The sequence below is a fragment of the Myodes glareolus genome, chromosome 15, assembly GCF_982192425.1.
Source record: "Myodes glareolus chromosome 15, mMyoGla1.1, whole genome shotgun sequence".
NCBI classification, from domain to species: Eukaryota; Metazoa; Chordata; class Mammalia; order Rodentia; family Cricetidae; genus Myodes; species Myodes glareolus.
In genome coordinates, this window is record NC_142040.1 from 48138161 (window position 1) to 48151326 (window position 13166).

General features: G+C 46.8%; 1 protein-coding gene across 1 annotated transcript; it reads right to left on the reverse strand.

The window, feature by feature from the left end:
• Positions 1–1372: 1372 nt before the first annotated feature.
• Ptger4 (prostaglandin E receptor 4) lies at positions 1373–12226 on the reverse strand. Its single transcript, XM_048428638.3, has 3 exons — positions 11670–12226; positions 10304–11226; positions 1373–3177 (listed from the first exon to the last, which is right to left on the reverse strand). The coding sequence occupies exons 2-3, from the start codon at positions 11177–11179 to the stop codon at positions 2587–2589; spliced, it is 1467 nt and encodes a 488-aa protein (XP_048284595.2). The 5' UTR covers positions 11180–11226; positions 11670–12226; the 3' UTR covers positions 1373–2586.
• Positions 12227–13166: the final 940 nt, after the last annotated feature.

The following is a 13166-nucleotide window of genomic DNA, read 5'->3' on the forward strand; positions in this document are numbered from 1 at the left end:
GGCTAGGAGCGCCTAACGCTCTGCTCTAGTGCCAGGGGACGCGGGTTCTAATCCCACCTGGTGATGATATCGATAACGATAATCGATCAATCGATAGGTCGTTATCGATTAATCAGGAAAAAAAGTATTTGCAAATAGCAAACCATAATCTCAGGCCTAGAGACTGCTGCTAAAGTCCATCATAAAACTGGCAGCCTCACTGTCACCCAGGAAAGCTGAGGCAATGTCTGTCTTACTGAATCTGGGTGTCTTACCTCTGCTGGGTGTGCTGGCGCACTTCTGTAATCTCGGAATGCCATAGGAGTGACAGGCCTGCCTGAGCCATAGAGCAAGATTCTGCCAAAAAAGACAGACAGATGGACAGACAGGCAGTCAAGAAAGAAAGAAAAGAAGAAAGGAGAGGGGGAAAGGAAAAAGAAAAAGCAGGGGAAGGAAGAAAGAAAAAAATTATGTAGGTTCTGTTGATGACTTGTTCAGGCTACTGTCTCCGAAATACCGATATGCTGATACAGAGAAAATGCTGATAGGAAGTGTTGATGTCAATAGTTAGTGATAATTATTTGGATACTGAGCATGGAGCTAGTTAAGTATAACATTGCTTCTCCCCACAGCAACATAAACTGGTGACATTTAGTTCTAGTTGTCTGTGACTTGGGTCATGGTTCCGAAGTACCATTTGTTCTCCACTAAGCAGATATAAGGCTTTATACTATGCTTGACATTTTCATAATAGCACTGTTTTAAAATGTTCATCTCATTTAAGGGGGTAATTAATCTTCCTATTTCTTTAGCAGAGTTTAAGGTGGACCCTACTTCCTGAGGGTGTGTCCCTTGGCCAGGTGTTTGACATGGCATGTCTCCACTCTGCACTTAGAGACAATGCACTTCTGTGCATCCCTGCCTGTGTGAAATTGATTCTTGGCTGCCACGAGCTTCTGCTGGGTCTGCCCACCTGTTGAAATCCTCACGCAGAGAGATGTGACTTGTCCCTTTTCGTCTTTTCTGTCTTGTTCTTTCAGAGGCTAGCCAGAGCCCGAGTGTGCTTTTTCTGGTACAGTGGGCTCCCTTTCGAAAGCCCTTCTTCCTACCGTGTGGCTGCTGCCTGCCATGTGGCTGACCTCCATGCCCATTTAGCTGAGAAGCCGTAGCCCCTTCTCTCTTCTGTCCTCTGGGCAGCTGGTAAGATTGACAACTTGCTGCCTTGGAGTTTTTCTTCAAAATCTAATAAAAGTGTCTTTACGCTTCAGACAAAACAAAAACAATGAGAAGAACCCTTTCATTTTAAAAGGATATAGAAGGCACCCCAAAACAAAACAGCAGCAAAAAAAAAAACCCATACACCGTTTCCCAAATTTAGGCTCTGGAACACAGATGAATACAATTATTTATTGTAATCTCCGGAATAACTTCAGTCGGTTCAGCTGCTCCTTATACCCTCCTCAGAGTCAGGCTCAGAAGTCGGTCACAACCAAGCAATTCACAAGAACACGTTAACAAAACATGCTTAATATTTCTCGGAGAAAGCGCCTCCCGGCACAGGCACAGTATTCCTGGGTGTCACACAAAACTGTCAGTTTCTGTTGACACATATAACAGAGTGGAAACCACGCCAGAGCGCCATCTTCCTCTTTAGATTTGACAGGATGCTGTCAGACATTCTCTTGGCAAGTAAAACTACACACACTTTCAGGACAGAACACGCCACTTAGACTTTTTATACTACACACTTCAATTATGGGCAACTAGAGACCTTAAAAAAGTATGTTACATCTTTAAAAATACCAATTAGTAGGGGCAAAGGTTGAAAATATTTACCATCAATGTTAGGTACTCTTGAAATCACAGTTTTCTGGATAAATAAATGTAATATTATATTTCTAATTTTTCTCATTATATATAGCTTGGAAAATATATTTTAGGTTGTTTAATTTTCACATCTTAAATAATCTTTTTTCCTTTGATTATGCTAAACTCTTTTAAAAATTTATATCTATTTTATAGATAATAGTTTCATTCTGTTTTCAATACTTTGGCCTGACTTGTTTATGGAAAAAAAATAACATCGACAATATTAGCTGGTTATACTGGCAGGAGAGGGCGTATCATAATTTTTTTATACCTTGTATTAACAATAAACCTTCTCACAGAGAAGAACATAAATACCTTAAATTATATTTCTAACAATAAAAATTCACATTTCATGCTTTAGTGAGACACTTAAATCGGCTGTAAGATAGTCCTTTGAGTTTGGGGTTGAGCCCTTCCAGTATCCGGAACTCCGGTATGTGCCAAATCCAAAGTTCTGATGTTCTGAAAGTAGCATAGCTTCTGCCTTCTTCCTATCCAGTAGAAAAAGGTGGCCAGCTGCAGCCGCTGCGCTCTTGAGTCACATCAGAGTGATGGCCAGTGCGCATCAGGCCTCGGCACTCAAGGGACTCGCCTGCCACACTGAAGACTCAAACTCCAATGTTCTGTTAGGAGTAGCGGACAGAGACAGCCCTTCCGAGTACAGCTAAACACGTGTATGTCTATTGCACAGGACTTTGTAAAGTTCCCCAAACAGTGCTCCCCCAACCCCTGTAGCTACTATATACATTTTTCAGATAAGTTCAGCGTTTCACTGGGGAACGTGACTTGCAAAGCGTTTTCTTTAGAGGCAGGCTCCTCCCTGCCGCTCCCACCAACCTCATCTACCAACAAGACGCTCTCCGAGTCCTGGCCCTGGGAGGAGTCTGAGGTCTCTGATATACGCAAAGTTCTCAGCGAGGTGGTGTCTGCTTGGGGCAGGCTCGTGCCATGCACGCCAGGAAGCAAATTCCTGCCTCCCAGGCTGCTTTCGCTTAGGTCTGGTAGGTACAGGAGAGTCTGAGATGTGCTGCTGATCTCCCTCAGCTCCCGGGAGAGGAAGGAGCGAGAGTGGCTGGACATGGCAGAAGATGTCCTCCGACTCTCTGAGCAGTGCTGCGTTGACCCGTCTCTGCCGGACCCACCTATGCGGCAGAAGAGGCACTTGATCTTCTCGATGGCTTTACTGAGTACAGTCTTCCGCAGAAGGATGTAGATCCAGGGGTCCAGAATGGGGTTCACGGAAGCGATTCTGATGGCCTGCAAGTCGGGGTTCCTGCTGATGTCTTTCACCACACTTGGCTGATATAACTGGTTGATAAACACTCGCACCTGCACAAACGAGAGGCCCACGTTGAGATTTTATAATTAAGCAATTTGGCAAAACACTTTCAAGTGCTGCATTTACCTTTGCAGTGACGTGATGTAGCTGCTCTTACATGGTAATGCCTGCTTTCCAACGGCAATTTACACAAGTCAGTTACTATATATTAAGCGACTCATTTTGCAAGTCAATTAACCATGTAATCATTACAAAATTATCAAGGAGCCCATGCCTTTACATTAAGAGAAAATACTTAGTACTTTTGAGCCAGTATCAATGTCTCCTGTTAGCCAGAATGGCCAGAGCATAGTTTTCCTCCCTGGCACTCCTTGCTCTCCATAATAATCTGGTGTTGCTGTGTCTTGAATCCAGACTTTTTTCTAATCCATTTCCTCAACAGCATTTCTCATGGAAGTTGCAGTAGGCAACCAAATAACATTTCCACCTGCAATCGCTCCCCCAAACTGCCCCATATTATTTCTGAAGTATATGTCCTTTATGCAGTTCGTCTGCTAAAAAAAAAAGCCTCCTATAGGTTCCCATGAGCTATAGTTTTGTGAATCTTCAAGATAGGGTTCAGCTGAATTCAGCGACTATTCGACTACTCTAATGAGAACCCATCCCTCCTCTGCTTCGAAAACAAGCACGCAAAAAAGTGTCTTGGTTTCCTTTTTCCACACACTTTACTAAAGTCCTTAGTGATCCATGGTAGCTGGGAGAGTTCCTCCTTTGTCAACTGATGCTTGTTACCTGGCCCTGGAAGGTTGTGCATGCGTGCGTGCGTGCGTGCATGTATGTGTGTTTGAGACAGGGTAATTTTTGTCAGTCTGGCTATCCTTGCCTCAACTTCCCAAGTACTATAAGCAGGCATAAACTAGAGACCTAAAAGCACTGAACTTTTCAAGGTCTCTCCTATCCTATTGATAATCAGGTCTGTTCTGGGCTCTAGTCTCCAGATGAATTTCACGAGGCGTTATTCGTTCTACCAGGCTGGATTTAAGTTTAAAATTTATTCTTAGTAGTGAGGTCATCACTAGAAAATATTGCGGTCTGTATTTTACTCACACTACACTTGATGTTTTAAAGATGAAGGAAGTGATGGTGCCTGAACCTATGTGATGCGCAAGCCCGGTCTGTCGTAGGGTTTATGTGAACCTGACACTTCAAGCTCTAGAGGGCAGTGTTGCTCTACTTTGGAGCAGCAGTAACCAGCAGCTCTAGGGATGCATTTTGCACAGGTACTTTACAAGAAGTTTTCAGAATAGTTTTGGTTAAGTTTGGACTTTGAATTTCATATATATATATATATATAAATATATATAAAATGTGTTATCATCTATTATATATATTATATATTAACGTTAACACGTTTTTCTGCTGGTTGGCTTTCCACAACTTCAAAGGAAACAGTTACCCCTGAAAAGAGGAAATTTCTGAACACTTAAACAACAGCAACAAAAAAACCCGTAGTTCACATTTTGTTTACAAATTTCTGTGATATTTAAAAAAAGACAATGTTGTGAAAAATTAACCTTTGTATTATCAAAACTAACAAGGAGCAAGGGAGAAAGCACCTTTGCATTTCATTGTATCTGCAGCCATAATCGAATTGGACTACCGCAGAAGGGAATGAAAGAGGCTGTAATTTTTTAAAGACTTCTATGGGGACTAGGGCTTAGAATTAGCACAGGCCCCTGAATCTCATCACTTAGTGTCGTTCAGGGGCAGTATATGGAGAAGCCTGAAGTATAAAGCACACATTCTGGGCTAGGGGAGGTGCAGGGTGAGAGCACTTGGCTAGCAGGCATAGGCCTCAGGCCTAGTTCCCAGAGCTTCAGAATAAATTCAGTACATACATCCCAATTCTACATTCATATAAAAATTCTCAGAAGTCAGTGAAATTCTTTTCAGAGAACCGAAATGGATGGGCTTGACTTTGCTTCCTAGTCTCAGCTTAGTTTTGAGTAGAGTAAGGAAAAAGAAGCAAAAACAAAACCTGAGGCATTTAACAGCGCTTGAAAAAAACACAGCAGCTCAAAAAAAAAAAAAACCCACACAGCAGCTCTGGCTTCACTTTAAAAGCCACCACTAGCTCTACAGAATGAGTCCCAGGACAGACAGAGCTACACAGAGAAACCCTGTCTTGAAAAACCAACCAACCAACCAATCACCACCAACAACAAACCCCAAAACAAAACCAAATAAAAAACTCAACATAAAGCAAAACACAGAAAAGACCTCTTGCTTTCCTGTCCCTAAACAACAGTGACAGGCTCGACAGGAATACCCACAGCAGCACTTTTCTACGCTCCTTCTCCAGCAAGCCCTAGATGTCATATAAATAAATAAGTTCGGGCAGTCTGCAGTATGGCAGCATGTGTTGCTGATGAAACAGAACGTCTGAGTCAGAGGGGGGACGAATTCTGAAAACCTTACTGGATACAAACAAGGCCCCTAACTTTCTTGCTTTTTGACGATGAGCAACTGCAGACTTGGTGGATGTAGCTATTGCCTGCTATTGGCAGTGACTCCAGGGTTCTGAACACTGAAGACGGACTAGACATCAGCCTAGGAGCACCAAAATAGATCTGGGAGAGGGTGTGATAAAAACTAGAAGGCAACTGCAAGGAAGTTAATGGGAGGGCATATGGTAGTGTGGTGAATGCCCATGATTTGTCACCAAACAAACGTCTCCATGTTTTGGCTGTGGTCTTTACCATTTATACGTAAAGGTTAGGGCCCCTTTTTGTAGCCCAGAATGGCCTGAAACTTGCTGTGTAGTAAGGCTGTTCTTGAACTCACAAAGCTCTGCCTGCCTCTGCCTACCTAATGCTGGGATTAAAGGTGAACACCACCAGTTCGGGATGTATGTAAATTCTTAAAGTGCTTAGTATAGGGCCTGGGATTTAACATTTGTTTTGTCACTTACTACTTCCCTTTTAATATAGATGTGGAAACATGGCCTCTCTGGGCTACACAGACAGCTCAGGTGAAAGGTAGCTTTGGGATAGAGTTCATGGCTGCTTTTAAAACACGTACTTCCCACTTAATAGTCTGTTTGAAGAGAACGTTGGACTGAAATGTTGGACTCGACTAGGCCAGCGCAATAATTAGTTGCCTGAATTGAGATGCGATCCAGTACACGGCAGGCCCTGCAACTGGATCTGAGCATGCAGGCTACTTGTTCTGTATTCAGGCACACGAATGGAATTGTCTCTGTGTACCCTGTTATCTCATGGCCTTGTGAAGAGTCCAGAATTGACACAGCTGTTACTAGCAGTTCTTACCACTCCCCACCCCCCTTTTAAAGACAGGGTCATGGAAAATGTTCCTGACTGAGTGGCGGTATTTAGTGTCCTTCTAGCTCACTCCCTGGCCATCCACCGCGTGCAAGTTACTTCATCCCTGGTGGCTAATATCGATCTACATTGTAAAAGATTTTTTCCTCCTAATTCACAGCTTCAACACTTCAAAAGAAAAAGTCTTGTAATACATGTGTAATAAAAGCAAAGCTTGAGATGCCAGTAAAGCAGACGAGAAGAACTGAAGAAGGAGGCACTCCCAGCCACCCAGGTAGTCGCTGTTCTTCATTGGTGCCTGGGGAAACTGAGGTGCTGAGTGGGTGGAACCTTCACTGAGAAGACTGCACCGAGCCCTTGGGTTCTGGGAAACTGTTTCCATGTGCTCGGCTGCAGTCACCCCAGCACTTCTAAAAGGCCTGCCATTTCAAGCTGTGACTCAAAAATCGCTTCTAGGAAGTTCTTTTAAAAAAATTAGCTACATTTATTAGAAAAGGGATCAAATGTCTTTGATTTCACTATAGTGGCATCTAAAATAATCAATTACTTTTACCTGGGCATGCGCCTTTTTGTTCATATGATCATTTAGTGGGCCCCCTTCCAGTTCCTGCTTACAGTTTTATCTGCTTTTATAAGCTGTTGCTGATGCCTTTATAGCGACACCTTATTTACAGTAAGCAAAGAAACACAGGAAATGGTTTCCCTAAGGACGTAAATTTACCTGACCAAGACAGATGATTAATTTGCCGTACTACTGGTAGCTCAGAGGAAGAAGAACGAAAAGCAACAAATAAGCAGTAAATATGCCCGTGGCTTGCCTTTGTGTGGAGGGAAATGCAGTTCCAAACCTGACACTCGAGCTCTGTAGCCCCGAGGCAGAAGATCTGATTAGAACTGTTATCTCAACATTAGTATTAGAACTGCAAAATTAAGTACCAGAAATCGATCTAGTTTTGATGGCATGTTCCTACAGAATGCAAGATATTTATCTTAAGCATGTACTTTCGTTTCTTTAGCTTCTCCTGCTTTGAAAAAACAAAACAAAGCCAACCCCACGACGAGTTATAAATAGCAGAAAGGACAAGATGACAAAAACCGTCTTCCGACCAAATGTTGTTTGTGCTGCACAGGAGTGTGCGCACGCTTTCTGTGCCCGCTGGTTGTGACCCGCGGAGAACTCCGCAGGCTTGGCACATCCATTGTGTCCACCGCGGAATTCTCTGCCTGCCTCAACTTTAGTTTTCAAGGCTCCATTTTGCACAACAAATTAAAATTTGCTTTTCATATTAAATATATTATCAACTGTGCTGTCAGAGCTAATCTGGCCTCTTCCCACGGGTCCAGAAGGCAGACTCTTGCCTGCTCTGTCTTCCCTCTGTATTGTATGTAGCTCTCTCGAAGCCCAAGCAAGCTGTGCTTGCGAGGCCAGGTAGCCTTTCGAAAGCCCTGAAAATGACCCAGAGGGCTTCATTTCCTCCAGTGGAATTAGCACTCAATTTTATTCAATAATGTGAAAGCAGGTGCTTCATCTTCCACTTCGGACTGAAAGTCTGCCCAACCGCTGTCACCGGCAGGGAGTTCTCAGAGCTTGAATCTCATTTCTTCTCTGAATATATGAGAAACCTGGGGGCGGGGCTGTAAAATAAGCCAAGAAAGACGATATCTGAAAGTTTCTTTTGATTATTTCAATAATTACTGAATCGTGGGTGAGTATGTGGGTTCTATGGCTTCCCATCACTTGCCACAGATTTTAATTTAAACTGGCCTCTGAAAAAGTAGATTTTTTTTTTTTTTTGTAGCTCAAACTCAAGGCTAGAATCGGAAGCTGCTCTTATTTCCTGATTAGTTCTTTCTCACAAAAGCATTCAGGCTCCTGACCAACAAGAGCGGCCCTTAGCTGAGCTTGGCTGAGTCAGTCCCAGCTTTCAAATAGAGGTTACTTAACATCGGTACCCAGTTCTGACTTCCTTTAGACTGGACGGTATTTTTCATTCGCTAAAATGTAATTAACCTGCCAGCCATAAATATAGCTCCAGGTCGTAATGCTTTGTCATAAATGACCCTGAACCTGAGGGGCGGGTCAGCCCATAGAATTAGTTCTGTAGGCCTCTGCCGATGACAGAGAACACTTTATGAGTAGCTTCGTGTGAATCAGTAGCATGACATGCTCACGTGTAACCAAAACCTCTAGAAAGTATGTGCATGGTTACTAATGGCCTAGCTCCATTCCTCAGTTCCACGAAGTGGACGTCCTGTGAATTACAACTGCTCACTTGGTCATTTACTGTCCCGTGAAGTAGCAGACAGGGAGGCTAGAGGCAGAAGCAGGGTCCTTCCCTTCCAGCTCTCACTTTATTTTGAGTTGACATTGCAGACAGTAAAATATATTTATGTGGCTCAAGTGTGACTTAACTCTGTAAATTACATTAGGTTCTGGGATGGCTTACAGGCCCTGCTGGCCAGTCATATTGACTTCTGTTTATACAGATTGGCAAGAAGCTACTGTATGCTGGCTCTCAGCCGCCACTAAGTTTCTTCCATTTACAGTCACTTTGGTAAGAGATAAAAATATTTTATATCAAAGATCCCTAGTAGTGTTAATATGAGAAAGAAAAGAATAATAGCCTATTAAGTTTATTTCCACTTGGTCCCAGTAAACATAGATAGTAATTTCTTTTTGAATAGTTGGTTTAGAATTTCCACGAATGCAGTGTTTGGAGAGACAGAACTTGGGACAAGATAAATTCTAGACGAAGAATCATGTTCTAACACTGACCTGTTTCTAGTGCATTCTACCAAGAACAGACAAAAGCAGAGACCTTAAGAGGCGTCTACCCCTCTCTGTTTATATTGTAAGCGCTCACTGAAGGCAATTTTAAAGAGTGTGTCGCCTCAAAGATGAAGTGCACCAAAGCACCGACGACACTTACTCCACAAAAGCCCAAATTAGAAGTGACTGTAACACGACAGTAGTGGGATCGGAGTCTGGTGGCCTAAGGGGAGCCAGCTGCATCGAGGAGAAACCGGACCTCTCCTGGTCATTGAGAATTAAAATGCAACGCCCGCCCGATCACATCAACTTGTCCATACTTCCCAACTCCACCGTGCTTTCTTGGCTTGCAAAAAGAATAAGGAACTTGAATTTGGACGTTACCCTGTTCAAGTGTCTTCTCAAGCGTGACATGGTTTTGTGTGTGTCTGTGGAGGCGAGGATGGATGGGTGGGGAGGGACTGAGGGAGGGGAGTGGGGAGCAGCTTCAAGATTATTCTAAACAAGTCACTCTTTCTCTTCCGTCTGGCCTTTAAACTAAAAAGCATCTCATCTATTCAAACTTTAAAATGCTGCATAATCTAGGAAAGAGCAAAAGGCCTACAGAAATCAAAACACCCAAACCCACAGTTCTCCTAAGGGATGAATTCAACAGAGCTTATCACTCTTGGTTTGCAATGTTCTGGGGGCCACAGAGTGGAGCGCTAGAGTAAGTAACCCTTTAGTCCCCACCCCCATCTGACTGAGCCAGCAAGTGAGGGTTCTGGGAAGACACAAAGCAAAACAACAGGCTGTGAGGGGAGCGCAGGGGGCTGTCCAGGGGACCTCAGAACCCATGCTTTCGGGGAAAGACTCTCAGGGGACCTCGGGGGAAATCACCCGCCAAGTCTTTAGGGTCAGGACTTAGAAGAAAAGCCTGGGTCTACTAGGGAAGCCCTGAGCAGGTCCCAGTCCAGACCTGGAGGAAACTTGTCCCCGCCAAGGACTCAGGGAGAAAGTGGGGAGCGAGGGGAGAGAAGTGAATGCAGGAGAAGGACCGAGTGGACCCTAGCCCCAGACACTCACCACCAGCGGAATGGAACAGATGAGCACCACCAGGGAGGTGGCGATGAGTAAGATGACCATCTGGATCTCCGCGCCCGCGATGCGCCGGAAGCTCCTGCGGCGGCGAAAGTCGCTGAGGCGCTGCAGGGCTGGGGAGGCACCCGCGTGGCCCCGACAGGCCGCCGAAGCCACTGCTGCTGCGGCGGCCGCGTGGTGCTGCTCGGTGCCCAGCGAGGTGCGGCGCATGAACTGGCGGTGCATGCGGAGCAGCGCGCCGCACACGAGCACATTACAGAGCACGGTGGCTAGGATGAGGAAGGAGCTGAAGCCCGCGTACATGTAAGAGAAAGCGGCATAGGCCGTTACGTTGGTGGTCCAGTCGATGAAGCACCAGGTGCCGGGATACTGTCGCTCAGACCTGCCCAGGCCCATGTTAGGCAGTGCGCAGAACAGCACGTTGGATGCATAGACCGCGAAGAGTGTGAGGCCGGCCAGCCGCTTGTCCACGTAGTGGCTGTAGAAGTAGGCGTGGTTGATGGCCAGGTAGCGCTCAATGCTCATGGCACAGATGATGCTGAGACCCGACAGGCCAAAGAAGAGTAGGATGAAGGTGCTGTAGTCACACAGTGCCTGGTCCCCGGGCCATTGGCCCTTCATGTATGTGGCGATGGTCACTGGGCTTACCAGCAATGTGCCTAGTAGGTCAGTGACAGCCAGCCCACATACGAGAGTGTAGAAGGTCGTCTCCTTCTGCTCCTTGCGCGACTTGCACAGCACTATGATGGCCACCAGGTTGCCCACGACCCCGAAGATGAACATCACTGCGGGAATGGTCACTGGGCTGTTCAGCCTCTCCGACGCGGAGGAGAAGGACGCATTGACCCCAGGAATGGACATGCTGGTGGTCAGTATACTGTTCACAGCGTTGGGGCTCACGGTTCGATCTGGAGATGGTGAAAGACAGGAAAGGGAGAGGTGAGCCCTTTACCACTTGCAAGGTGTTCGACCCATGGCCAAAAATGCTATGTCGATGAGACAAGGGAGAGCAACCCGATCCCACTTCCTGATCTGCAGCCACTTACTAACTGTGGCTACTCAAATCCCCAAGCTCTGAATGCGTCCTGCCAAGAGCACCACTCTGCTGACATTAATATTTATAAACTGATAACTGCCTTTCCCGCCTACCGCCCCCACTCCCAACTCATCGCCAAGATGAGCAAGACCCTTCTCAAGGGAAAAGTGACTTGCTAGTACTATTGCCGATGGAGTAGATAAAATTCTCACTGAAACAAGTTATGGACCATTTGGGAAGCACATTCTATTCTTTGGTTCCCCGAAAGAGCCTGGCTCCTGTGCCATCCATGCAAAAACCTTCATCCCAACTTACCTGTAGGGTGGGGTTAGGAGCTGGGTGCGTCCCAAGGCTCAGACCGCAGACGATCTGGACCTGCCTCTAACCTCAGCCATCAGTTTCTTCCCGCTCAGTGCGGAACTTGTCAAGACTTTGCCCTCCTCGGAACCGGGTCTGCCAACTTTCCGGAACTGAGGTCAGAGCTTTTCAAGAAGCTTAGAAAGTAAGCGAGGCTCAGTTGAAGAAGGGTCTTGGGTCTTGGTTTTTTTTTTTTTTTTTGGTTGATTTACCTCTCCCCAGGGCGAGTCACAGCTTTGCAGAGCCCGCAGGTCTGGTGTGGGAGGTCAGCGTCCAGGTGTGCCGCCACGCGTGCAGGTGGAACGGAGCGTTGGTCCGGGTTCCCTCCTCCCCAGCAGCGGGCTGAAGGGACAGCTACCGGAGAAGGCGGCTGCCGTTGAGGCCGCTCCTTGTGCTCTGGGGGCGGCGCGGGGTCCCTTGGGCCTGGGGCTCTGATCTGGGGCTGCTCATCTTCCTCTCCCGCTGCCGGGTTTCGAGCTTGGCTCTCGCCCTGGACTCTGTACAAACTTTTCTCCTCCCCGCAAGTTTCCCTGGCGAAGGCGGAGACAGTCAGCGCGCGGCCCGGGCGCCCATTGGCTGACATGGAAAGGGCGGGGCGAGTCTTTCTATGGCACCGCCCGGGAGCCTGGTGATAGAGGGCGGAGCGGAAAGCCTGGGGAGGTTTGCAGGGACCCGAGGGGGTGCCATCGCTGGGGAGGTGGCTCCAGTGCTTTCCCTCTCTCAGAGGTACTGAGAGCACCCGGGCCGAGCCCCAGGGAAGTCCCTGCACGCGCTTTTGCCACTCCTAAGCTGAGCATTTAGTGGGGATGCTGCTGGGACCAGGGTCTGGTCTACGTCTCTCTGCGGGATAGAGGGCATTAATTCTCTCACATTCCACCCGCGGACCGAGCTTGTGGGTCTTGGGCTATCAGGACAATTGCTTTAGGACTCTACCCGGGAGCGGCAGAGCGGATATGTGGGTGTGTGGTTGTTGGTGTGTACGCCCGAGCGCTCCGGGTGAGACTTGGCAGACGCGTGGGTGGACGGGTGGGTAGGTACCAGGCTTGGGCGGGGAGACGACGAAGAATCCATCCTCTCACCATAAAAGGAGTTGGCAGTGCCCTAGCTGCCCTCAGTAGGACACCAAAGCGGGGGCGGGGAGGAAGGCGAGCGACACCAAACTGCACCTTCTCCTGGCTTAGGTGGGAGAGCCCTTGGGACTTTGGGGAGACATGTTGGCCGCAGGTACACCTGAGACTTTAGTTGAGGTCCCGGGATTGTTTAACGGGGAAAGCATTCTTCCTCAGAGGAGTTCTGAGCTCTGAAACAAGGGTAGACTGAGCAGCTTCCGCCTTGCTGTTAGCTTTCTGGTAGATGCCTTCACCTGCAGGATGAGAAGAGGTTTGATAAGTAAATAAGCAGATTTCCAGGCGTTGCCTCTTTGTTAACTCAGAAAAGGCCTATTTGTCTTTCCTT